The 27,145-nt window shown below is 43.7% G+C and overlaps 1 protein-coding gene across 1 annotated transcript in view; it reads left to right on the top strand.

Annotated features, from left to right (window-relative positions):
• The window catches only part of DAPP1 (dual adaptor of phosphotyrosine and 3-phosphoinositides 1), a 53,019-nt gene extending 32,735 nt beyond the window's left edge, over positions 1-20,284 (top strand). Inside the window, exons 4-9 of the mRNA XM_025921319.2 lie at positions 5,427-5,557; positions 11,413-11,460; positions 12,709-12,771; positions 14,123-14,208; positions 16,833-16,920; positions 18,434-20,284. Coding sequence (XP_025777104.1) covers positions 5,427-5,557; positions 11,413-11,460; positions 12,709-12,771; positions 14,123-14,208; positions 16,833-16,920; positions 18,434-18,502 — 485 coding nt within the window. The 3' untranslated portion in view covers positions 18,503-20,284. The remainder of the gene's footprint in view (positions 1-5,426; positions 5,558-11,412; positions 11,461-12,708; positions 12,772-14,122; positions 14,209-16,832; positions 16,921-18,433) is intronic.
• The last annotated feature ends 6,861 nt before the right edge of the window (positions 20,285-27,145 follow it).

The raw sequence follows: 27,145 nt of genomic DNA, 5'->3' as shown, positions 1-27,145 counted from the left end.
AAAGGAGAAAGAGCTTGAATATTCCTGTCACTCCCTCTAGAAAGCTGCTTCCCACCGGCGAGAGATGACAGAGAAATCCGCCATGCACACACCAGTTGCCTAGCTTGCTTTCTGAACCTGAGGGCAATAACGAAGCATGAGTGGATGTAGTCTTATTTGAATTTAATTCAACAAATATGTATTGGGCGCCAGCCACGAGCTGAGGACTGCTAGCTACTGATGATGCGGTGATGAATCAGGTATCAACCTCATCCTCCAACATCTTACAATCTAGTTGGAAACCTGATGGGCAAGCACAAGCTTTAGTGCCTAAAAGAAATATTCTAAATAAAAGTTTCCCTGTTCAGAGCTAGATGTGCTCTTGTGCTACACTCCACTTCAGATATCGAACCAATGCCTGAGGCTTGAAAACTGTTCTGTGTTTCTGAAGCACTGCGGGATACAAGATAAGGAGTCCTCCAATGCAGTCTCACCGTATCACAGACAGAGTGGGTGTCCTGTAAGTTACAGTTCAGCCAATGCAAACTGAAATGCTTGCCTTGGCCCTGCTCTGATCACCTCAAAAATGTACCTCCACCGAGTGTTTCTGAAACCAGGTTTCATATCAAAGGCAGGAAACAACAATCTCCCTCATGTAGTTCAGAAACTGAAGTGAAACTTGCAGCCAGGTTTCCAAGAGCTGGGCTGTACAGCTTCCTCTCTCCTCCCTCCACCAGCCCCTGCCTCCTGTTGCTTTTTATCTGAATCTTCCAACCAAATTCTGGAATTAATTTGCCCTGAATATCACTAAACCCAAGTTTCTCTCTTATGGGGCCAAGGCACTACCTTGGACCTTAGGTGGAAATACAATCAGTCTGTGGTGGCTACATATTCAAGTTTCTTTTGATTGCAACCAATCTTGGCTAGCTGAATTTAAAAAAAAAAAAAAAAATGGAGGGAGGGGAATACAGGGAAATAAATGGATTTTCCTTGGGGGTGGTGGTGGTAAGGATTGGTATTCTCTCCCAGATTTTAAAAGCAGACTGAACACCAAGAGACAATAACGAATCAGCCCCATGATCACGGCACCGCTGAAGCTTTCAGCAAACTGACATGACTGCCTTGGTCCTGCTCTGATCACCTCAAAAGTGGGTCTCCACCTAGTGTTTCTGAGACCAGGTTTTATGCCAAATGCAGGAAAGAACAGTCTAATTCATGTAGTTCAGAAACTGAAGCTAGTGGGCCTTCTCTCCAGAGAAATCACTAAGCAGATCCCTGGAAGTAAGTCCCGTGAGTGCAGCCTGAGTGAGGTGTTTGTGGGGGAGGCCCAGGGTCTGTGGGGATCTACACTGGCATACAAGGATGGGGCAGTGTCTACGGAAGGGGAAATCACTCTTAGTCCAGCAGCCGTGCCAGGAAGCTCTATATATTATTGTTTTCTCTTGGGCAGACTGGTCAGCTAAGACCTTTCAGGGGGCTGGATGTTTATCAGTGGAAGTTGTCATTTTATAAGTGCTTTGCCATTTTCTTCATTCCACCATTCAATCCAGCCTCCTTCATGGTCTTACTAGTTAAAGTCAATGTATAGTCAATTGTACTTTCCTGTTGACTCAATATCATTTCCCTCAGTTTAGCTTTTGTTGGTGAAACTTTAGAAGAGGTTTTCGAAATAGAATTTGGTTCCCCCTAGTGGAGATTTGGACAGCTGTACTTGGCCTTGTGGCCGAAGCCGGCCTTGCCCGAAGCCGGGGTAATCGTAGACCTGGGAGGCTGGTTCCTCCCAGGCTCTTCTCTGACTTAACCCTGAATTACTGTGGCATCCATTTATCTACTCACTCATCAAGCTTTCATTATGTCAGCATCTCTACCAGGAAGTGGGATTGCAAAGGTAAATTTGGCACTGCTCTAAAGAGACTCACAGGGTGGGGAAATGCACCTGTTGAAAAGGCAATGGCTTCATAATACCAAGTGGTTATAGCATTGTGACTCAGGCAGCATTCCTTGCACACAGATCTTACACTATAGCACAACTGGCCCCCAAGGCTATGCTTATCTCCTGGGCACTGTACTATGGTAGGCAAGCTAATGGCCCACCCAAAGATGCCCATGTCTCTCCCTGGACCTGTGAATATGTTATGTTATGTGGCATGAGGGGATTAAGATTGCAGATGGAATTAAGAGTACAAGTCAGCTGACTTTGGATGGGGAGGTGTGCGATTACAATGGTGTGTCCATTGTAATCATAAGGATCCTTATAAGTGAAAGACGGAGAGGCAGAAGAGGGAGACCCAGAGACATGGCAGTGTGAGCAGGCCTTAATGCACTGTTACTGGCTTTTAAGATGGAGGAATGTGGCCACCAGGCAAGGAATGCAGGCAGTTTCTAGAAGCTAGAAAAAACAGGGAATGGATTCTCCCCCAGAGATTTCCGGAAGGAAAGCAGTCCTGCCAATACCTTGATTTAAGATTATGAGACGCATTGCAGACTTCTGACCTCTAAAACTGTAAGGTAATAATTTTGAGTTGTGTTAAATCACTACGTGGTGATTTGTTACAGAAGCAACAGGAAACCACTACAGGTAGTATACTTGGGTACGTGCCAGAAAAAAAAAAATTGGCTAGATACATCTTTCTAAAGCATCATTTAAAAAATTATTTTCATATTGGGGGACGTAGGTGGCTCAATTGGTTAAGCGTCTGACTTCAGGTCATGATCTCGTGGTTTGTGGGTTTGAGCCCCCTGATGGTCTCTGTGGTGACAACTCAGAGCCTGGAGCCTACTTCGGATTCTGTGTCTCCCTCTCTCTCTCTCGCTCTCTGTTTCTCTCTCTCTCAAAAATAAACATTAAATTTTTTTAAGTTGGGTTATAGATGTAGTTTGGATCCTTATAAAACATTATTTTCATATCAAACATGGAAAAGTAGGGGCGCCTGGGTGGCTCAGGTGGTTAAGTATCTGACTCTGATTTCGGCTCAGGTCATCATCTCACGGTTTGGGCTCGGTGCTGATGGTGTAGAGCCTTGGGATTCTCCCTCTCTCCCTCTGCCTCTATCCCACTCTTTCTCAAAATAAATAAATAAGCTTAGAAAAATGCATGGAAAGGGGAGAAAGCAGAAGATTTCACGTTTTTTCTAACTCGCGAGCTGCTTTGAACACTGGGGTCCAGTCCCCTCTCCTCCACGATCAGACGGAAGGGTTTAGGAGGCACCAATACATCTTGGAGCTGCCATCAGTGGCTCCTAGACTCTGCCATTTTTACTCTCAGCACAATGTCACACATGGGTCTTTGTAAACTCAACACTTAAAAATTCATGCTCCCAAAGACGCAATCGTTAGATTTTCACTTAAGAGTTTACAACTACTCTATATCAAAGCATAATAATATCTAACATTTTCTTTTTCACTATCCTTTTCACAAACAGTTCTTTATTTGGTGCTTCAAAGAGCCTTGTAAAGACAGGGTAATTCTTCCCATGTGTCCGGGGAGGAAACAGAAGCTAGAATGACCATCCAAGGGTCAACAGGCACTGAGTGGCAGGGGTGGCTCTTTCCATGATGCCACGGTGACTGCCTGGCGCATCACCGGGGGTGGTTCTCTGGGGGGGGGGGGGGGTCACCATGGAGCCAACCGCACATTCTGCAAGCATCTGGCACGTTGTGATTGTGTCACACGGCCCCTGAGCCTGCACAACGGCTGCTCTTGATTCACGCGTCTCTGCTTTCCTTATGACTGTCAAACCGTAACCGGCCTCTTGTCCTGATATGACTGGATCTGTTCTCATGAAAGGGTCACATTGACAGGAGAGCACTGACGATGTGCAAGAGTGGGACCGGGGCTTCAGATAGCTGTGAAGGCCAGTTTTCGCTGTGATCCCAACGCTATGGGTGCGAACTGGATGCTCAAGAAGGAGGAGGCCAGAGTCTCATTCTTTTCTGGGGCCAAGGTCAAGGACCCTCTCCTGGCTTCTCTCAGTGTTCCTTTTCAAGTGATAGCAGGGCGCCACGTGGGCGCAGTATCAGAGGCCACGGTTGTGTGTTTGCAGTCAGTTCGTTGGGCATGCTCGAGCCCCGTGGAATGGTTGGGCTTTGTTTGTAGGTCTATTATTGTTATCAAGTGCTTTTTAACTGCAGAGGTGGTCTTTCTCTTTCCTCGTCTCTCTCTCTCTCTCTCTCTGACTCTAATTCAAGGTCCATACTTTCTATAATCTGTTGAAGTACCTTTTCAAAGAGGCCTTTCTGACCACCCTTTAAAATACCACCTTCTCCTGATGCCACCCTCATCCCCCACTACGCCTGTACCTTGCTCTATTAGGGTGTCCATAACACTTCTCTCCCCTGACATACTTCTTTTCATTTTTTCTTCTCCTCCCCTAGCAGAGGATCAAGTGCTCTATCTTCTTTGTTTGCTGCTATAGTCCCGCTGCCTGGACAAGTGTCTTGCCCATAGTAGAGCTCAAGAAATATTTGTTGAATGAATTACTGTATTCTTTACATCTCTGCCCATGTCGGGTACAATCTCCATCCTGCCTTTATAAGACCCAGTGAAATAAAAAGCAAGAAGCCATAGCAAAGGGGGAAAGAAAACCTTAACTTACTCATTTTGTAAAGTATCCACTTCCTGCTCGCTGGGTGATTGGGGCAGGGAAGGGTGTAGAGGGGGGATGGCCAGAAACATGGTGTCAGGTGGGCTCTCAGCTTCAATGTGCCATGCCCAAGGCCCCAAAGACTGGCCCCTTTTGGAGCCCTTGTGCTGCCCAATCCCCTCCTCCAGATGGAAGTGAAGGCAATCACACATAAGCCAGTTCAGGTCATGTTCACTGGAGGAAAGCGAAAGCTTCACGTAGTTTATTTTGTTAATTGGGTGGCAGGAGACAGTAGGGAAAATGCAACGCGTCCAGTTTTTTGAGATCCACTGATTTGTTAGAAGGCTTGTTCTGAAACGAGTGAGAAATAAGGTCTATGGACTGAATCCTCCCATGCCTCCGTGCGTTTGTTGGGTTTTGCTCTCATGGTTTTTATAAAGCCTACCTGGAAAACTTCCAGTTGTAGCTTCAGGTCCGGATCCATGTTGTCTCCTCTACGAAATCTTTTCCAAAGTGTTCCAAAGGAGGGGTCTTCGGGGGCCCCGGGCACCACCGGTATGCTTTGCCCACATCTCTGACGCTGGCCTCGTCACCCTGTTCATGCACATGACTACCCGTTAAGTGACATCCCGTGCTAGTTCTGTCTGAGCACTACGAGGACAGAAACCATCGCATCATGCTTTATATCTTCAGCGTCCAGCTTAAGTGCCTGGCATATAGTTGGTACTTGATAAACGTCGAGAAATGAATGAGTGAATAGGTGAAAAACAAGAGACTGAAATCTAGACACGTTATCTGGTCATTTAGCATTTGGACCTTCTTTCTGGGGCTCTTCTTTGATGAGGTTCTTTTATCTTCATCCAGGCACTCTGATTGTTCTGAAACATCCCTATCCAAGGAAAGTGGAGGAACCATCCATTTATGAATCTGTCCGGGTTCACACAGCAATGCAGACGGGAAGAACAGAAAGTGACCTCGTGCCCACTGCACCCTCTGTAAGTGGCCCTCCATCTGACCACAGCGCTTTCACTGTCTAAACGTGGTAATATGCAGTAAGAGTTCAAAGGTTTTCTATATTTTTTAAATGTTTATTTTTGCAAGAGAGAGAGTATAAGCCAGGGAGGGGCAGAGAGAGAGGGAGAGAGAATCCCAAGCAGGCTCCACACTATAAGCACAGAGCCTGATGTGGGGCTCAAACTCACGTACGGTGAGATCATGACCTGAGCCTAAGTCGAAGGCTTAACTGACTGAGCCACCTAGGTGCACTGAGTTAGATAGTTTTAAAAGGATGTTTGTTCACATAAAAATTCTAACTTGTGATATAAAACCTGGAAAGAAACATAAGGTTTGAAGCCCGTGACTCAGTTCATCTGGTCCATTTGGCAAATCATCAAAAAATACATTGCCATAGTGAGGATTCTAAGTACCTTGAAAATGGCACTTAGGGGTGCCTGGGTGGCTCAGTCAGTTAAGTGTCCAACTTCAGCTCAACTCATGATCTTACAGTTTGTGGGTTTGGGTCCCCTATTGGGCTCAGTGCTGACAGCTCAGAGCCTAGAGCCTGCTTTAGATTCTGTGTCTCGCTCTCTCTCTGCCCCTCTCCCCTTGTTGTCTCTCTCCTTCTCTCTCTCAAAAATAAATAAACAAACACTAAAAATAAAAAAAGAAGAAAATGGCACTTAAATTCTTCCCTTTACTTAGCTAAACAAGTTCTTGGTAGAATGGGCGAGAGATGTAGATGTTCACATAGTTGGCTAAACTGTTATTCTGCCACAAGTTTCTTATATTAAGAAAATTTGTGGGGCGGGGGCACCTGGGTGTCTTAGTCAGTTAAGTGTCAGACTTCAGCTCAGGTCATGATCTGTGGTGCATGAGTTCAAGCCTCGCACTAGGCTGTCTGCAGTCAGCACAGAGCCTACTTCAGATCCTCTGTCCCCTCTGTCTCTGCACCTCCTCTCTCTCTCTCTCTCTCTCTCTCTCTCAAAAAACAAACAAATAAATAAATAAAAACATTAAAAAAAGGAAGACAAAATTTTTTTACATCTCAATGGTCTGCAGAGGAACAATATTCCCCACTTTGACTATAAAACATCAGGATGTTATTTTTTTCCTATTCTTTTTTTTTCCCTCCTGAATGAAGGGTATGGACGGACGGACAGACAGAAAATATTTGCACTTCTTTTTTTAATTTCTTTTATTGTTTATTTATTTTTGAGGGAGAGACAGAATGTGAGTGGGGGAGGGGCAGAGAGCGAGAGGGAGACACAGAATTGGAAGCAGGCTCCAGGCTCTGAGCTGTCAGCACAGAGCCTGACGCGACGTGGGGCTCGAACTCACAAACCGTGAGATCATGACCTGAGCCAAAATCGGGCGCTTAACCAACTGAGCCACCGGGCGCCCCGACATTCGCGCTCCTTTGCAATGTGGGCCTTTGTTCAATTTCAGTGCAACAGCAGCACTCACTGTTCCTCAAGTCCATTTCTGTTTGCTCTGTGAGCTGTGAGCCTGCAAGGAATCCTCCCAGAACTGCTTCCCTGCCCTGTGCTCAGAGCTCTCACACTCTCCCTCTCTGCCTTGCTTGCCAAATACTCCCTGTATAAGACATCAGGATTTGTGTGGATAATAAAGAAGACAAAAAATGAAATACGGAGAACCAACTCTAGACGGCAACTATGACACTTGAAAAAAATCATCCCTTGAAGGTATTAGGCTACAAATGACAAACGTGTGGCCTCTTTGTCTCTGCAGAACTTTTCCTACCCTGCCACCAAAGAGATCTTTCTTAAAAAGCGGATCGGTCACTTGACCTCCCTGCTTAACCTTGGGTGGTGGCCGCTGTCTTCTCCTCCCACCTGGCCCTGTTCATCCTTCTGGCCTCACCTCTGCTCCTCTCACACTCACAGTCATGTGCATCCCTCTGGCTCTGCTCCTTCTCCTCTCCCTGCCTCAGGTACACTGTGAACACCACTGCTGTGCCCTCACCCTTCAAGGCTCATCAGAGATCGGTGCCTCTCAGGAAACCTTCCTGGGCACCTCCTAGCTTTGGTGAAAATGCCCCCTTTTGTGCTCTGAGCACCCACTGTTCACTTCGATCCTGCCATCATCACGCTGGAGGCTAATAACCACTTGTGCATTTGTCTGCCGTCCCCGCGGTCTGACACTTCTCAGGACGAGAATCCGAGCTTGTCATTGGAGCTCTGTAGCCTAGCCTGGTTCCCAGGCGCACGTTACATTTTTTGCTACTCTGCTACGTCTCCTTGAAAGTAAGCATTGTGGGAATTGGGTGAAAGGGGTATTTTAGCTTTGTTAGAGTTGGAAGAGGAAGTATCAAACCTCAGAACCAGCAACATTTAGGAAAGCAAGACAATGAATAGTCCCAAGTCAGAACAGACCAAAGGCCAAATGAAGACTCACTCTTGGGGTGCCTGGGTGGCTCAGCCGGTTGAGCATCTGACTTTGGCTCAGGTCATGATCTCACGGTTCGCGAGTTCGAGCCCCGCGTCGGGCTCTGGTGCTGACAGCTCAGAGCCTGGAGCCTGCTTCCGATTCTCTGTCCCCCTTTCTCTCCGCCCCTCCCCTGCTTGTGCTCTGTCTCTATCTTTCAAAAATGAATAAACATTAAAAAAACAGAAAAAGACTCAACTCCTAATCGTTTTCCAGCCAGCCCACCCCTCCCTGACTTCGTCTTTATGCATCCTTACCGCCTTACCAATCACCTCACATCTCTTTCATTTGTCCAGTCCATGTAACTTCACATTCTCCTCAGCTACACCCCCCCCCCGAGATCCCTGCTGCTACACCCGCCCTCCCCCCACCCCTCACCCAGATCCCTGCTCAGGGTCAGCTGCACCATACTCTACTACGTGTGTTCTTTATCAACAGTAAATTGCAGGACCTGATCTGTAGAGCTGGCGTGAACATGGGATGTAGCTCCCTTAGGTAGAAATAGACCTCTTTGAACCAAATTCTGAAAGCCTCATTGCTTACCTTCTTTGCTCACTCCGAGTGTGGGATGGATTCCCCTGCCCAAGCATCTCAGTATGACTATACACAGAACGTTCTGTACAATGGGGGTTTTTAAAACAGTGGTGACTGATTGGTGGAGTGTGGCTGCACCCACACTGCAGAATGACAAATCCATGAAGCTTATTGTGCATCAATACAGGCAGAAAATTACCAATGTTTTCCGGTGTCGCAGGCAGAGAGAACAGTACAAAAGCCCTGAGGTGGGGACTAAACGGAGGTGCTTTGCAGACTGGCAAGATCAGAACGATTGGCATGAAGTGAGCGAGAGGGCAAGTGGTGGAAGATGAGATTATTGAGGGAAGGAGGGGTTGATCGCTTACAGCAGTGGGGTTCTTAAGGGGCCTGCTGCCCAGCTGAGTGTTTGGAAATTCGCGGTGCTTTGGGGCCCTCCTGGCATCAGTGGGTGTCAAGAACTGAGAAGAGCCTTAGACTTCACCCTGCTTGCAGACTAACAAAGCTCCACAGCCTCATGCCAGACTTCTGTGCGTCTGCCTTTCCTCTGGAGGGAAACACTATTTCTATCTTCCAAAGTCATTTGATCAGGAGCGCCTGGGTGGCTCAGTCAGTTACGCGTCCGACTTCGGCTCAGGTCCTGATCTCGCGGTTGGTGAGTTCGAGCCTCATTGGGCTCTGGGCCGACACTGCAGAGCCTGCTTGGGGTTCTCTCCTTCCTCCTCCCTCCTCTCTCTGCCTCTCCCCCACTTGCACTAAGGTTGTTTGTTCTACAAGCATGCCTTAAAAATAGCTCTGGGACAAAGGGCTGGTGCCTTGCTCATGAGACATACAGAAACATGAGAACCCTGAAGACTTGTTTCCCAGCAAAGGCAGGGGCCATGGAGGCTAAATGTGCCACCACACATAGGGGAGAATTATCACGTCCAAAATGTCAGCTGTATTAACAATAGGAAAGGCCTTGTAGAGAAAATAAATACTTTATTTTTGTTCTAAGTGTCGAGGAGAAATGATACGGGTTTTGAGCAACGTAATTTAAGTTTTAAAATTTTAAGACGCTCATTCTCACCACTAAGTGCAAAGTGGAATGTGTTGCAAAGTTGGGGCGAGGTGCCCAGTTAGGGGGGCTGTTGGCGCAGTCCAGGGAGAGACGGTGGCAGTGGAAACTGAGAGCGGGGATAAGAACTGGTGAACTTCAGGGTGTGTTTTGAAGGTAGAAGAGATGAGACTTGCAACAGGTTGAATGTGGTATGTAAAGGAGTCACAGAGTAGGCCTCCTGCACTTTACTCATACGGCCAAGTTGGCAGGAGGGGCGGGTTTGGCAGATGGGAAGAAGCAGTCCTGTTTTGGCTCTGGGAAATGTGAAATACCAATTGCTTCTGCTGATGGAGATTAAGTGAGATAATATATTTCAAGAGCCTGACATAGAATAGGTCCTATCTAAAATGTTAGCTCTCTGGGGCTCTTGGGTGGCACAGTTGGTTAAGCGTCCGACTTCAGCTCAGGTCATGATCTCATGGGTCGTGGGTTCAAGCCCCGCATCGGGCTCTGTGCTGACAGCTCAGAGCCTGGAGCCTGCTTCCGATTCTGTGTCTCCCTCGCTCTCTGCCCCTACCCCACTCACACTCTGTCTCTGTCTCTGTCTCTCTCTCAAAACTAAGGACACATTTAAAAAAATTTCAATACAATACACTATAATACAATAAAATGTTAGCTTCCTGGGGTGCCTGGGTGGCTCAGTCAGTTAAGCCAAGTCGGAATCTTGATTTCAGCTCAGGTCATGATCTCACAATTCATGGGTTCGAGCCCCACATCTGCCAGTGTGGAGCCTTCTTGGGATTCTCTCTTTCACTCTCTCTCTGCCCCTCCCTTGCTCGCTCTCTCTCTCTCAAAATAAATAAATAAACTTAAAATGTATGATAATAAAATGTCAGCTTCCTTAGCTTCCCTGTTATGGGATTCATCCTCTTTTTAATGACTCCTTCCTTCTAAAATTTCTGTTCCCTTTGCTTGTGCAACATTTTTCTCTCTTTATTCTGTTATCTTACTAATATAAGATACATTGTGACATCATAATAGAACAAAATACCCTATAAGGAATTTGGTTTCTTCAGAAATTTATGAAGTTACAAAGTCTTCACCTTAGGGTCCTTGTTCTAGGCATATTTCTATTTGTACTGTTCCCCACCATTCCTTACATTTTATAGGTGCTAGTTATGTGTGTGATAGTTACCCTTGAATTAATGCTACATGAGTGAAGAAATGACTCATTGTCACTTCATGTGTCAATAAGTCTGCATTCCTGAAATTTCTTTCCACTGAACGGAGGCCTCGAGAGATGGTCTGTGAAAAAGGGATGCTAGGATAGCAGAGGATCACGTGATAAAATAAATATGGAAATGCTACCTCTACTGTTCCCTCTTAAAATTCACAAGGCATATTAGCATCATACAGACTCGGGGAAGTAAAGAAATGTCTCTACTTAGTCCAGCGTTTCCCAAATGTATTGACCCAACGTCAGTCCACGGGTGTGTGCCTGGGTGCGTAATACCCGTGCAACAATCAAAGCAATGGGTTTCACATGACACACTTTGCCAACCCCGACTTTTACAAGTGATGTGATGTGGCTTATTATTTGCAAATTGCTAACTCAAGTTAGAAGAGAGTCTCTCACTTGTTGTCTGTTGCTATAGGATTCCCCCAGAAGATCCAGTCTGCAAACAGTTTCTCCCCACACAGGGAGGATGTTCAAGAAGGCGATTACTCAAAGATCAATGGCAAGCTTGTGTTCCTTTTTAAAATAGGGCAGAAACAGACAAAAATCATGTTGTGATAGATCTGAGCTTTACTTGGTGCTTCTCTCTTTTTCAGCTGGGCACCAAAGAGGGTTACCTCACCAAACAGGGGGGCCTGGTCAAGGTAAGGAAATGGGTTTCTGCCTGGAGCCAGCCACAGAGAAAGACAGCATGCCAGTAGACTCAATTCCCACGTTGACATTCTTTTAAAACATGCTTGCCCACTCATTTTGACCCAGTTAAAATATTTCTCTGTTTCAAGAGTTGATCTTTATGACTAATATTGGTCAAAATTCTGGAAACTCACTTGACTGTCTTTGGCAAAGTCAAATGTGTAAGAGTAGGCCTACAGTTAATACTCCCCAAAACTTACAGTCCTTTTAATGGAACAATAGAGGATGAAGGATGAAAGTAGCAAGTTGACTCTAGAACATTCTTCTTTTTCATTTTTTTTAACAAAGAAGTGAAAATTGTATAAAATGTTTACCCAAAAGTAGGCCAAAAATATCACTGGCATTAATGTAACTATGTTATAAAATCCCAAAGGAAACACAGTTTAGAACTTTACTAGTGTGGGGTATCCAACTGTCCCTCCATTTATGTCATTGTACCAAGATGGCCTTCATGGAATAGGTCTACTCTTCCCTATTTTAAGAGTCTGGGCACTTAACCTCTGTCATGGGTACTGGCCTGCTTGAGTTCAACCTAAATATTTGTTTATTTGTGTCCCTACTAGACTGGATGCTTTCTAAGGATAGGAAGTATTTATATTCACAGCATATCTGTTTTTAAGTTCTCTGTTACCTCTTTTAACTGGACACATTGCCACCCGAGATGAGGGTTCTGTCAGTACGTAAGAAGGAGGAGGTGGGAAACACCAGTTCCTGCCACCAATACCATGGAATTCTTAGGCAAGTCTTAGAAAATTATGTGGTTTGAGGTTCCTAAACTTCAATTTGTGTATTTGTTAAACAAGAATATTGGCATCATATAAGGATTGGCTATAATATATACGAACATCCAAGGATAGTATGTAACCCATATAGGTGCTCACAAAATGGTATATATTCTTATTATGGAGTTAATAAGACAGACATTTAGTAGTTTGTTATAAATAACCTTGGATATTTCTGATAGACCATTTCTTCTTATTTAAGTATGTCAATATCTCTATCTTCATTATGAACTTAAAGCATGAAATCACTTTAGTTTTTGTAGATATTTTGAAACTTTTCTTCAGAAATGACTTACCACAACAATATTTTATTGGATCTAATCTTTTAGATACTATTGGAATTAAAGGAAACGATCCAGTTCAAAGATTGCATTCCTATATTCAAAACCTGCATGTTTTAATTATTTTTTTTCTCAGACCTGGAAAACAAGATGGTTCACATTGCACAGGAATGAGCTGAAATACTTCAAAGACCAGATGGTGAGAAACATAATACATTTGCCCTTTACAAATCAGCTCTCTAGATGCAAAGAACATCTGCCTTTGAAATCCCTGAGATTTTCTTTATGAGTACCTTAAACGCCAATAAGTGATTGGAAATGTGTGTTATTGATTCCTGATATGAGAGTTGTTTTCTTTTTAAGTAATCTTTACCCCCAACATGAACCCTCGGGGTTCAAACTCACAACCCCGAGATCAAGAGCTGCATGCTCCACTGACAGAGCCAGCCTTGTGCCTTAGGCAGAGTTCTTCCGCAAGGATGAGATGTGTGTCCCAGAAACGGATCTTTTGAACTGCTAAACCAGCTTCCCAAGGCACATCATTCCCTTGTTTAGGGCAATGGGTTTGTTGTCTTGCTGGGGTGTGTTAGCTTTGTCTGCAGCAGTTTCTCCCTTTAGTATAAAATATGTCCTTTCCCATGCCCATTTCATGAAGCCAGTTTGAAATTATTTTATTTCTTCTCACTTTCCCTACACCAAATTTCCGAGAAAGTAGAAGTTTAAAAACATGAAAGAAAAATATGACTCCCTTCTATGTTTAAAATCCATCTCCAATAAGACAAATATATGGCTTCACTCATATGAGGACTTTAAGAGACAAAACAGATGAACACAAGGGAAGGAAAGCAAAAATAATATAAAAACAGGGAGGGGGACAAAACATAAGAGACTCTTAAATATGGAGAACAAACAGAGGGTTACTGGAGGGGTTGTGGGAGGGGGGATAGGCTAAATGGGTAAGGGACATTAAGGAATCTACTCCTGAAATCATTGTGGCACCATATGCTAACTAACTTGGATGTAAATTAAAAATAAATAAATTATTAATAAAATAAAATAAAATAAATTTTAAAAATCCATCTCCACTAAATTTAAATTGATAAAGGAGCACCTGGGTGGCTCAGTGGGTTGAGCATCTGACTTCGGCTCAGGTCATGATCTCACGGTTGATGAGTTCGAGCCCCCCGTGGGGCTCTGTGCTGACAGCTCAGAGCCCTGGAGCCTGCTTTGGGTTCTGTGTCTCCCTCTCTCTGCCCCTCCCCCACTCATTTTGTCTCAAAAATAAATAAACATTAAAAAAATTTTTAAATAAATAAATTAAATAAATTGATAAAGACAATCTCTTCCTAACATCCAGTTTCATGAATAGCAAATCCCCAAACCAGGGGTTATGACTTCCCTTCAGGAAGGTTCTCTATGATCAGTCCCCTTAATGAAAGTAAAATCGACAAGGGCATATAATGGAAGATTTTTAGGGGGATAAATGATGGACAAATTTGTGTGTTTTATTGTGATGACATATAAGTTGCTTTTTTTTTTCTTTTTTGAAGTCACCAGAACCAATTCGGATCCTAGACTTAACAGAATGTTCAGCTGTACAATTTGATTATTCACAGGAAAGAGTAAACTGTTTTTGGTAAGTTGTCTTGCAAGGAAATGATTTTAAACGTCTTCTTGGCAGACAATTACTTTAGCTGAGGAATAAAAAAACCCTGTATGTACAAATGTCTTGATCTGAGGGGCACGGATGTAACTAACACACGGCGTATGTATGTTAGGAATGCTACAGCTGAGCGTGACATAATACCTCATTTAAAGTGACTTAAACCAATAGGCAGGTCTGGCAGCATAACTGTTTACGTTGTACACTGCATAAGTATATACGTAACAGAATGCCACCAACATCTCAGCTTTATTCCTTTGGAGTTTTTTACTCATTTTAAATTTTAACTTTGTTGACTGCAACAATGGGTGATTTGTATTATTATGACTATTTCTGGCAGATAACACAAAAGTGTTTCGTTCTAACCTAATCAGTGCATCATGACAATTCTCTGACTAGGAGACGTGTCTTGAAAAAGGAGTACTTTATTTTCCATCAACCTTAATGTTTTTCAAACATACCCACATACCTTTCAGTTAGATGCATTATAAGTATTTTGCCATTACCTGCTATATCTCTATCCATTCACTTTTTTTCCTGAACAAATTGAAAGTAAGTTGGAGACATCATGGCACTTTATCTATATATACCTGGGCATGTACCCCCTAAGAATAACAATGTCACCATTACACATCCAAGAAAATGAACGTTAATTCTGTAACATCTACCAGTAATGGATATCTTTTAAAAATTCACTTAAAGGGGGGTGCCTGGGTGGCTCAGTCGGTTGAGCAACCGACTTCAGCTCAGGTCATGATCTCATGGTTGATGAGTTCGAGCCCCCCGTGGGGCTCTGTGCTGACAGCTCAGAGCCTGGAGCCTGTTTTGGATTCTGTGTCTCCCTCTCTCTCTGCCCCTCCCCGACTCATGCTCTGTGTCTGTCAAAAATAAATAAACATTAAAAAAAAATGTTTTTAAAGAAAAAAAATAAAAATTCACTTAAAGGTACCATCTGAGCCAGCGGTGGGGCGGTGGGGGGGGGTGGTTATTGGTTATATAACAAAATATCAGGAGGCAGGCAGCTGACATGACAAGATGGGAGCCAGTGTCTCTACATTACTCTTGACCTTGAGCAATTCATTTGCTACTTTAGTGTCCAAGACAACTACTCCAGCTTTAGGCCTCACATTTTCATGTCAGTCATGAAGAGGATGTAGGAATGGGATCACCCATACCTGTCCCTTTTTATCAGGAAAGCAGGCATTTTCTCGGAAATCTATCAGATTTCCCCTTCTATCTCATTGGCCAAGGCTGGGTCCCATGGCCATCAGCAGCAGCAGGGAAAGTGAGAAAACTAGTATGATCATAATTGGCTCCAGCTAATTATAATTTATTGCCTGGGGTTCTGTTAGCAAGAAGAAAGGAAAAATTATCTGCATTAATAGGCAGTTAATAATGTCTCTCACAGGGAGTACCAAACAATGACAATTCCAGAAACCAGTTCTATATAGTACCACCACTATCCCCTCACCACCCAACTGGGCCTCACACCAAGGTTTACCTTCTATACACAGGGACTTACTTCTTGTCTATTCAACATTAATCACTGATACAAACAAGATATGCTGCTTTGGCTTTAGGATATAGAAACCCTTCTGACTTAGAGCGGAAGGCTTTTTAAAAATTTTTCTCACTGGGGCGCCTGGGTGGCGCAGTCGGTTAAGCGTCCGACTTCAGCCAGGTCACGATCTCGCGGTCCGTGAGTTCGAGCCCCGCGTCGGGCTCTGGGCTGATGGCTCGGAGCCTGGAGCCTGTTTCCGATTCTGTGTCTCCCTCTCTCTCTGCCCCTCCCCCGTTCATGCTCTGTCTCTCTCTGTCCCAAAAATGGATAAACGTTGAAAAAAAAAAAAATTTAAAAAAAAAAAATTTTTCTCACGAGTGAGGCAAAAAGGATTCTTAGTGTTTCGCATCTCAAGGATAAGGACGGGAAGTATGGGCAAGATGTAAGTTAGGGCTGATCTTTTTAGTCAAAAGATTTGACTAGATAGCCAAAGAGAGACAGTCAATGAAGAGCTACCATATTCCTAGAATAAGTTTGCATGCCAGTAGGAAAGTTTGTCTTCTTCTAAGCAGAGATGAACTCATGACACAGTGGGCAAAATGAATAGTTGAGATTTATTATCTTTTTTTTCCTGTCCTAATTAGTTAAAAGTACCTACATCCAACAAAGCAGCTTATTTCTCACTGAATCAGGCCAACACAAATGGGTTTCTTCAGCAAACTCTTACCCGTCTTGCTGATTCTTTGAGTCGTAGCACGCGTTCGGAGTCATTTAACACATCAGCTGAATAAACACACAAGTGCTGTATTCAGTCTAAGACATAAGCCTACAAAAGGATATGGGGGTGTCCTGGACATGTTTTTTTTTTCTGTTTTGACTTCTCATTAGAAAATATAAACTGACCAGTAATAATACTATGAATCCACAACTTCCTCCACATTTCTGCCCTTTGCTGGCAGGAATCACTCTGTATTTATCAGTTCTTCAAGTTGCTCTTTGTTGATTATTTTTTCCTGTTGAATATTCTAATTACTGTTCAACGAATACATTCAACCAACCACCTGGAGTATCTTATGTTTTTCTTTCATCTTCTCAGCTTAGTGTTTCCATTCAGGACATTTTATCTCTGTGCAAAGACAGGAGTAGAAGCCGACGAGTGGATCAAAATATTACGCTGGAAACTGGTGAGTTATACAAGTCCTCTTGATGTCTAGTACTCAGAAATAACATGTTGACAACTTCAAACATATTTCTATTGAAAGTGTCAGACTATCTCCAAGAACGAATGGGGTGTCCACTGGCAGACTTCTTGTGAGTCACTGAAGGCATGGAGATGGGGGTAAAAGAGAAAGGACGGGGCTACCCTCGGGTCTCAGCCCTGGAGCCTTAGCCTCTCGCCCTCAAGATTAGTCTTCCTTTGAGTGGGTGGCCTGGTCCAATTTTGCCTGGAGGACATGTGGGACTGGAAGGTCAGACAGAGGAAAGCTGCCATATTTCTATAGTAGAAATTCCTTTTAAATAGAGAAGGAAGATTGATTGCTAGAGGAACTTCCCTTAGCTTCCAGTCTTTGTGAAGATCAAGCATGAAATGTGGTTTATTTTATCTGCTTTCTTATAAGGTGCTTATAAAAATTCACCAGTCTCATACATTTTTTGTAGATGTGTTTGCAACTTAGTGAGTTGTTAGTCAAGAACGTGTCCTTATGGCTTTCTAAAATTTTCTATAAATACCATCTTGAAACCCTTGATGTTTTCAAACATCAACAACTTTTCTTAATTTTTTTTTTTTTATGAAGAAACTTGTTGAATATTCTTTTGTAGATGCTGGGACTTTTGCTTTTGGTTGTATTTTCAGTTTGAAATCCAAATAAGTATACCACTCATTTTTATTTTTTATTATTTAAAAACATTTTTTAAATGTTCATTTATTTTGAGAGACAGAGAAATAGAGAACAAGCAGGGGAGGGACAGAGAGAAGGAGATAATCCCAAACAGGCTGAGTGCTGTCAGTACAGAGCCTGATGCAGGGTTCGAACACACAAACTGAGAAATCATGACCTGAGCCAAAATCAAGAGTCAGACACTTAACTGATTGAGTCACCCAGTCTCGCCCCCCAACCCCATTCATTTTTAGATAGTTCCAATGTATTTGACACTCAGTGGGGAACTACTTTGCCACATGAAACATTTGCTCAGATAATCAATTTTTCATTCTTTGTATTCTGTAATTATGCAAGTGACACATCATTATTATAGAAAAATTAAAGTAAAAGTATATCAAATTCACACACTTTCAGACTTCTCCCTGTGCAAATAAATATTTAAAAATCAAAATTTAATCACTCTTTACATACATACTCCACTGGCTATGTGTCATAAACATTTTTCCCTATTAATAAGTTTAGATCTAAGTATTCATTTTGATTCATTGAATAGTATTTCATTTGATGAATTACCGTAAGTATTAGGCCAGTTCCCAATTTGTACATGTTTTAGCAACTACTTTTCAATATTTATCCTGCAAAAAGTACGGAAAGCCATACTGAAATTCGGTGGGGGGGTAGGGGTGTCACGTGTTCATTAACTTACAGATGCAATGTGTCCTTACTAACCAGCATGTCTTATTTAATATTTGCTAAGTTCGTTATCATAAAATTGCTCACCAGTAAATATGTATGTGTGTATGCTCTATTACAGTCTCAAATAAGAAAGCAGCTCGACCAAGGGGAAGGCACAATCCGATCTCGGTCGTTCATCTTTAAATAGGCCTTCCCTGCCCAAGCGCGCAGGGTGGAATGGTCCCTGATGTTGTGATCCACAGCAGGCTTCAGACGAAAGCTAAGGCTTTTTCTTTCAAAACAAACCAAAAGCACATGCAGATTTGGACCTTTCGGAACCCACCACATTTGCTGACTTGTGGGTAACTGCTTGCCTGCCCTTCAGGATGTTGTCACCTCCGTGAGAATACCAAAGCTGTCATCGTTCTGATGGAAGCCGATGAAACCACCAACCCAGGCGTGCTCACTTTTAGGAAATGTAGAAGACAAAGGGGTTTTGTGTTCTCTCATTGCGGTCCCCAAGCCGCATGGCATCCCATTCTGCATCACAGTCAGCTCCTCCGACATCCAGGTTGTGCTATCAACCAGGAAGGGAACAGCTATGTGCTTTGACTGCTTCTATAGAAAGTGTCTAGAAATAACAAACACCGAAGATTGAGGATGGGGGCAGCGCTGGTTCTGTTTTTTGTTTTTGTTCTTTCTTTATACAGAAAACCAAACAAAACCAAAATGGGAAATTTCTTTTCTCTTCGTAACAGGCTCAGGCATCTAGTGGGTCCTTCCTTCCCTTCTAATGATAAGCCCGTGAGAAGTACATGTCCTACCGGCTATTAAGTAGGATGAGAAAGATAAAGGAAGGTAATCATTTTGGGGAAAATGTTTTAAAGAGTAGGAAAGCCTAACTTGAGGAAAGGTCATAAAAGAGCCGGTTACTTGTAGCTTAATAACAATCCGTGTTATTAGTATTATAACTAGAACAATAATAGAGTATTTGTAAGCGCTGGGTTCTCTTCATGCAACATCTCTGCGAACAGACTGAGAGACTTGTGAAGCCGAGTGTGTTGGGACAGTCCCTTCCCCAGGGCGAGCTGCCTGTGTCGGCCTGGGGCAAGTCAGAATTCCCTTGCACTGAGATAGCTGAGCACTCTCGCCTTATTCAAGAGCAACTTCTGTGGCCACATCAAGGAGCAACACTAAGTCCGCATGAAACGAACAATGATGTGTTACACCGCATTTTCGAACTACAAAAAGAGGATTGAAATAGGGTAACGAGATACTGGCATCCAGAGCTCAAACAGATTCTAACCCCTTCTCTTATCTTTATGAATACTGCTTTTTTTTTTTTAGATAGAAGTTTAAAGGGACAGAAAAGTGGAGGGAGACCCCAAATACAAGAGATTATGGTATATGGTGCGAAGCGATGTCGTAACACTGCTTTTGCAGTTCCAAATGCGTACCCTGACGAAAAAGTTGCTTCTGTTACTCAAAACATCTAGGACTCAGAGATTACATTACATTTTTGTGTATTTCAACAAGGTTTTTCATGTATTTTGTTATGTTTGTATCATATGAGATAAAGCAAATGGCAACTTAAAAATGTATTATGTCAAGTTCACAAAGTAAGCAGTTGCAAATGAATCTTCACTGAGATGTGCGGTTCATGTTTTATTTTCTCAGAACCAAGTTTTTCTTTGTGTAGGTAATATTGTTCCTACTTTTTGTAAAATATGTCCTGTTTATTTATATTCTTTGGTTAAGTTTATTAAAAAGAGCATTTTGCTGTGCCTGTAATATTTTGCTATTAAAATATATTTTATCTGTAATTTAAAAGGAAATACAACTGATTAATGTCATAAATGGCAATGAAGAATCCACTTCTGTTAGACTGTGTGCTATGAAGAATTTGGAGTTGAAGAAATACTCTCGGTCTTGAAGGAGTTCTTAGTTAATATGGGAAAGATAATAAATAAATACATACAGGGGCACCTGAGTGGCTCAGTTGGTTAAGCATCTGACTCTGGATTTCAGCTCAAGTCATGATCTCATAGTTCATGGGTTTGAGCCCTGCATCGGGATCTGTGCTGACAGCTCAGAGCCTTGAGCCTGCTACAGATTCTGTGTCTCCCTCTCTCTCTGCCCCTCCCCTGCTCGTGCTCTCTCTCTGAAAATAAATAAAATTTAAAAAAAAAGGGGGGGACGCCTGGGTGGCTCAGTCGGTTGGGTGTCCGACTTCGGCTCAGGTCATGATCTCACAGTTTGTGGGTTCAAGCCCTCCATCGGGCTCTGTGCTGATGGCTCAAAGTCTGGAGCCTGCTTCGGATTCTGTGTCTCCCTCTTTCTCTGCCCCTCCCTGACTCATGCTCTGTCTGTGTCTCTCTCTCTCTCTCTCAAAAATAAAAAGAAACATTTTTAAAAATTTTTAAAAATTAAAAAATAAAAATATGGGGCACTTGGGTGGCTCCGTTGGTTAAGTGTCTGACCGTTGGTTTTGGCTCAGGTCTTGATCTCACAGTTTGTGGATCCAAGCCCCACATCAGGCTCTGTGCTGACAGCTCCAAGCCTGCCTGGGATTGTCTCTCCCTCCCTTTCTGCTTCTCCCCTGCTTGTGCTCACCTACTTGCTCTCTCTCTCTCAAAATAAATTTAAAAACTTAAAAAGTATACACACACACACACACACACACACACACACACACACACACACACATACATCCATGATCACGTATAGAACTAAGTAATACAAATTCTGCACATGAGGCACACAAAGCTACACGATGGAGAGTATACTTCAGCGGGGATACAGTCATTTTTTGGAGGGTTTGGACATGAAGAGGTCAAGCTCACCTATAACATAACATACTATGCAATTGTACTCCACTAGATGCTTTACCTGCTCTCAGCAGCCCTGAAAAGGGGTCACGATTTTGCCCCCTGCCAGGAGCCTGCTATTTCTCCAAATCCAAGATAAGGGAGGCTGGTTTATGCCAACAGCAGATGGGAGTGGGGCCGTCTGGGAGAACAGCCAGTGGGGTGTCTGCATCAGGTCCCTTCCACTACCAGGTATGTGTTTATCATAAAGGAGGTGCCACTTAAGACACAGCCAAAGTATTAGCAGGTGTTCTCAGAACGCCGCCTAGGAAAATCTTGCCCCACAGCAACACTGTTCCCTCTGGACTAGCGGAGTCACCCCCAGGGTAGGGACGGCTATTTATGCCTCTGAGGGCAACCTGTCCGCTATGACAGAGCCACTAGGAATCAGAACACTCAGTGGGCCACAGCCCTTCTCTTCCCACCCACATGATGTGGGTGCTTCCATCTTTGCCCCTCCCATTCGCCACGCACAGGTCAGAGAGTCAGGCTGTGTCCCTATTTCAGGCAAAGAGCAAGAGAACAGTATGGCGTTAACATCGATCCTACTTCCCTTCCCCTCCACTACTTCAGGTCGGTTGCAACAAACCCGTATTTTTGCCAGACTCCTCCGAGCCAAGTATGCTTCATAGCAGATTCCAGGCTAGAGCCTACACTCAATCACTTTGGACTCAGGCCGTCTGGGCATGATGCCCCGCAGTTTCCTCAGTCACGTGCCGTGGACCAGGCTTTCTTTTTCTTTTTTTAAATTTCTGATCTATCACCGACTGAGATTTTGTAAAATCCGATAAAAATAAGTCGTTAGAGACACGAACTCAAACTACAAATAGCACAACCTCAAGTTCTTATTATCAAAAACAACAGACATGAAGTTGGTTCCGCCTAATTGCTGTTGTTTAAACACTGACTCTCAACACTTACTCTCTTACTTTTGTACTTGTCATGTGCCGCTCACAGGCGTTAACAGCCCAGTTTGTGGACCACATTTCTAGTCGCTCTTGTCTAGTGAACTGGCAGATAAAAGGAGCCAAGAGCCTTCTCGAGAAAGAATGCACCCGAGGGAAGAGAAGGTTGTGGTGCAAATGTCTTATTGATGGATTATGGACACTCGCCATAGGGGAGGGGTGGTTCTGAGCACATTCTTGTCTGTTATGCCCACAGCAAGCCACAAAGGAGTGTTCTCACTGGGGTCTTAAGGGGAAGACATTGGGATAGTGTGTTGTGTCACATTTATAGCTGTGAAGACCGTGCCCTTAAGTCTTCCACAGTGTCTAGGCACTCAGCACAGCGGCAGGGGCCAGGGGTTGAGCTCATCCCAGAGAATGAAATTGGCAGATGCCTGCAAAAACTGGTTTCAGGAGCGCATGGAAAGTGCTCTATGGGGAATCCCAGAGACACTTGGAAGACATCTGAGAGGAACTGGATTTTCCACAGAAGCCACGAGGATGAAACCAGAGAAGCGTGGCCAGTGAGTTCCTGAGCCTGTGGTTATTTCTCCACTTCTAGAATGCTTAATTGGTGTAGGCTTACTCAGTAACTGGCAAGATACACAGCGTGGTTTTCTGAGCTGCGTTGTGAGGGCTACTATAGTCGGAAAGGACAAATGTAAGTCACTGGAACCGTCTCTACTCTGGAAGATTGTAAACCAGAAGCAATATTTGGGGAGGGGTTTCAGAGATTAGTGCCACCATCACGGACTTGAAGGATGCAGGGGTGGTGATTTCCACCACATCCCCATGCAGCCCACCCGGGGGACCCGTGCAGAAAATAGATGGATCCTAGAGAATGACAGTGGATTATCACAAAATTAATCAGGTGGTGACTACGATCACAGCTACTGTTCCAGATGTGATTCCATTTCTTGAGGAAATTAACAAATCCCCTGGTCCCTGATGCACGGCTATTGATCTGGCAAATGTATTTTTCTTGATAGCTATTAGTAAAGACTGCCAGAAGCAGCCTGCTGTATCCGGCACGGCCACCAATACACCTTTCACTACCCTACCTCAGAGGTTTACCAGTTCAGCCCCATGTCATAATTTAGTCCACACCAACCCTGATCACATGGGTCCACTGCTCTGATGACATTAGGCTGATTGGACCTAAGGAGCAAGAAGTAGTAACGACTCTAGACTTTTTGGTAAGACATTTGTTTGAGGGTGGGAAATAAATTCAGGGGCTTTCCACATCACTGAAACTCTAGGGGTCCGGTGGTGTGGACAGGTCAGATATCTTTTCTTTTTTTAAAAAAAAAATTTTTTTTTTTGGATGTTTATTGATTTTTGAGGCAGAGACAGAATGTGAGTGGGTTGGGGCAGAGAGAGAGGGAGGCACAGAATCTGAAGCAGGCTGCAGGCTCTGAGCTGTCAGTACAGAGCCTGACACGACGCTCGAACTCACAAGTTGTGAGATCATGACCTGAGCCAAAGTCGGATGCTCAATCGAGTGAGCCACCCCGGCCCCCTCAAATATCTTTCCTAAGGTAAAGGATACCTTGTTGCATCTGGCCCCTTTCGCAGCCAACCAAAGGCACAATACCTAATGGGCCTCTTTGGATTCCGGAGGCAATATACCGCTCATCTTGCTGATGGAACTTGTTGCCTTTACCATGTTCCCCATCATCCTAAAGTCGCAGGCCTGACAGAGTGGCAGAATGGCCTTTGAAGACTCGGTTACAGCCCAGCTGGGGCAACGTCCCCATGTTCTTGCGCTGTGCTAGTTTAGAGGCATTTGTTCCAAAGGAAGGAATGCTTCCACCGGGCGACACAATGATTCCAACATGCTGGACATTAAGACTGCTACCAGCTACTTTGGGCTCCTATCTGATTCAACAGATGAAGGGAATTACCGTACCGGCTGGGATGACGGATCCTGATTCCCTGGGGGAAACGGGGCTGCTACTGCACAATGGAGGTAATAGTATGTTCCAAATACAGGGGATCCTCTAAGGGATCTCAGTACCACCAAGTCCTGTGACTATAGTCAATGGAAAACTACAATTCAATTCAGGGAGGACAGCCAATGGCCTGGACTCGTCAGGAATAAATGTTTGGGCCACCCCACCAGGCACAGCCACGACCAGCTTGCTGAGGGAGAGGGAGTATGGAATGGGTAATAAAAAGCAGTTCTAAATACCAGCTACAACTACATACCCAGTGGGAAAAACAAGGACTCTGATTACCTTTCTTCCTTGTTTTGTGTGTACATAAACAAATATGTACATATTATAAATACACACATAGTAAGCACATCTTTTTTCTTCCCTCTGGTATCCTCTCATTACCTACCATAAGATATATTAAAAATGGTTAACCTTACATCACAGCATTTAAGCTATAGTATATGAAGGCAAGAAGTGAGCATGACCCAAGAACATCGCATCCTCTTCTGGGGAGTTAACATGTTTTCTGTATGTGGGTTAGTTGTTTGATGTTAGAAGTACTTTATGTGGAGATTAAGGATGCTTTAGGAAGATGTACATGATGCCAAGCTGACAAGGGTAGACTGTGAATGTTATTCTGTGTGTCAGCCTAGCGAGGCTGGAGGACCCAGTTACTCAATAGACCATGAACCTACATGTTATGTATTGTGTAGCTGTGCTTCACACCCATCTATAATCCACTGAATTTAAATAAGAGTTATCCTCGATAATACGAGGGGACTTCATCAATCAGTTAAAGGTTAGCCTTGGGGTGCCTGGGTGGCTCAGTTACTTAAGTGTCCAACTTCGGCTCAGGTCATGATATCACGGTCCGTGACTTCGAGCCCTGCACCCGACTGAGTGCTGACAGCTCAGAGCCTGGAGCCTGCTTCAGATTCTGTCTCCCTATCTGTCCCTCCCCCACTCATTCTCTCTCTCTCAAAAATAAACATAAAAAAAAAAAAAAAAAAAAAAAAAAGAAGCCTTAAGAGCAAAACTGAGGTTTCCAAGAGGAAATTCTGCCTTAAGACTGCAGCTTCAGATGTGAGGGTGATCCGGCTGCGACATCTATCACCTCACTGATTGCCAGGGTTGATTCGGCTGATCTGGCTGGCGAGGCGGGTGTCCCTTTCCCTCCTCACCACTCCATGTGCGTCCCTCCCAAAGCTGAGTGCTCCATCGAGGCAGACGACCTTCCCCGATAGAGGAGGACCATTCTTTGGTCAAGGGTATACAAGTAGCTGCACTCCCCTGCTAGAACCTCCAAACAAGCTCTCAAGGTTCACCTGGAGGAGAACGTAGGGTAGCCAAGCTTCCAAGACTCCAGACACATCCAAATGAGGCGTTGCATGTGGCAATTTGCCTTTGTTTAAAAAAAAAAAAAAAAAGAAAAAAGACTGCAGGCTCAGCTCCTGCCACAGCTTTCCCAGCCTTCTGACCTGCCCTACAGATTCTGGACCAGCCAGTTCCCACAATCACATAAACCCACTCCTTGAAATCAATTTAATACATATATAGCTTACTGCTTCTGTTTCTCTGGCAATCACTGATTGACACAATTTTCTTCCCCAAATACCCCATCACCGTATTATTATAAATTGTGTTTGCTTGAATACTTAAATTTTATTGTGTTTGAATTTAAAAATTCAGAAACCACCAATGAAGTTTACAGTAAACAGGCTCAGTTGTGGGCTCCCTGTCCCCCAGGTGCCTAGTCCACTAGTGCCACCAGGTTCTTCTGTGTATCTTCAGAGACAAGTCTACCATATGCAATCAAACATGAACACACGCGTGTATTTTTCTTCTTATATATAAACTGCAGCATACCATGCAATCTCACACCATGCTTTTGTCACTGAACGTCATGTCGTGGATTTCTCAGTAACTAAAGAACTGCTCCATTCTTTTTTTCATTGGGCAAATGTAGTCATGAATGTAACCAATCCTCTACAATTAGGGTGACCAAATAATTTCTTACCTAAAGTGGGACACTTGACAGATGAAAGGAGCGTTAATAATTACACCAAAACCAGCAGGTATAACTGGTATGTTAAGCCCAGAACATAGGATCACCCTGTCTATGAGGAGTCATTCAGGTTGTTTCCAATCCTTTGTCATTACCAAGGTGCAATGAATACACTTATAAATATATAACCTTGCACATGCCCCTTTTGTATCAGTAGAAATTTCTAGAAATGGAATTGCTGGGTGGGAGGACAATTTCTTCTAATCAACTTGACTGGTCACAGGGTGCTCAAATTAAACATTTCGTGTCTTTGAGGATGTTTCCATACCACTCCATCTGTGGACTAAGTGGATTGCCCTCTGCAGTGAGGGTGGGGTTCAACCAACTCATGGAGAGTCTGAATAAAACAAAAGCTGGAGAAAGTAGGAATTTGCCCCTTTGTTTGCCTCACCCATGAGTTGGGACATCTTATCTTCTGCCCTCAGTGGATTTACACCAGTGGCTCCCCCTGGTTCTCTAGCTTGCAGATCATGGTACTTCTCGGCTTCTAGAATTATGAAAGGCAATTCCTCATAATAAGTCTTTTATATTTGTTTAAAAGTCATAATACATACTTATAATAAAAGGTATATATCCTACTGGTTCTGTTTCTCTGGAGATCCTAATAAACTAGGCCAAAGGTTATGTGCATTTGGAAGTTTGACAGATTACCAAAAAGTCCTATAACCTAGTGGGTTGAGTGTTGGAATCTTGATTTCGCCTCAGGTCATGATCTCACAGTTGTGAGATCACCAAGCCCTGTGTCAGACTCTGTGCTGAGCTTGTAACCTGCTTGGGATTCTTTCTCTCTCCCTCTTTGCCCCTCCCCTGGCTCATGTGCTCTCAAATATTTTCTTTTAAATTGCCTGTCCTACTTACTGAGTAATCCTTTTCCCACGGACTTATGTCAAATTCATAATGTTTTAAGTTCTCATATGTACGTACTGAAGTCTGTTTCTGGGTTAGTTTGTTCCATTGATCTGTCTAAAGTACACCTAATTGAGTTTATACTATTTTTTTTTTTTTTTTTTACATTTATTTATTTTTGAGACAGAGACA

The sequence above is a fragment of the Puma concolor genome, chromosome B1 (assembly GCF_028749965.1).
Source record: "Puma concolor isolate L17-30 chromosome B1, mPumCon1.1.hap2, whole genome shotgun sequence".
NCBI lineage: Eukaryota > Metazoa > Chordata > Mammalia > Carnivora > Felidae > Puma > Puma concolor.
Note: the sequence above shows the minus strand (reverse complement) of the source record. Positions and strands in the feature narration are given on the sequence as shown.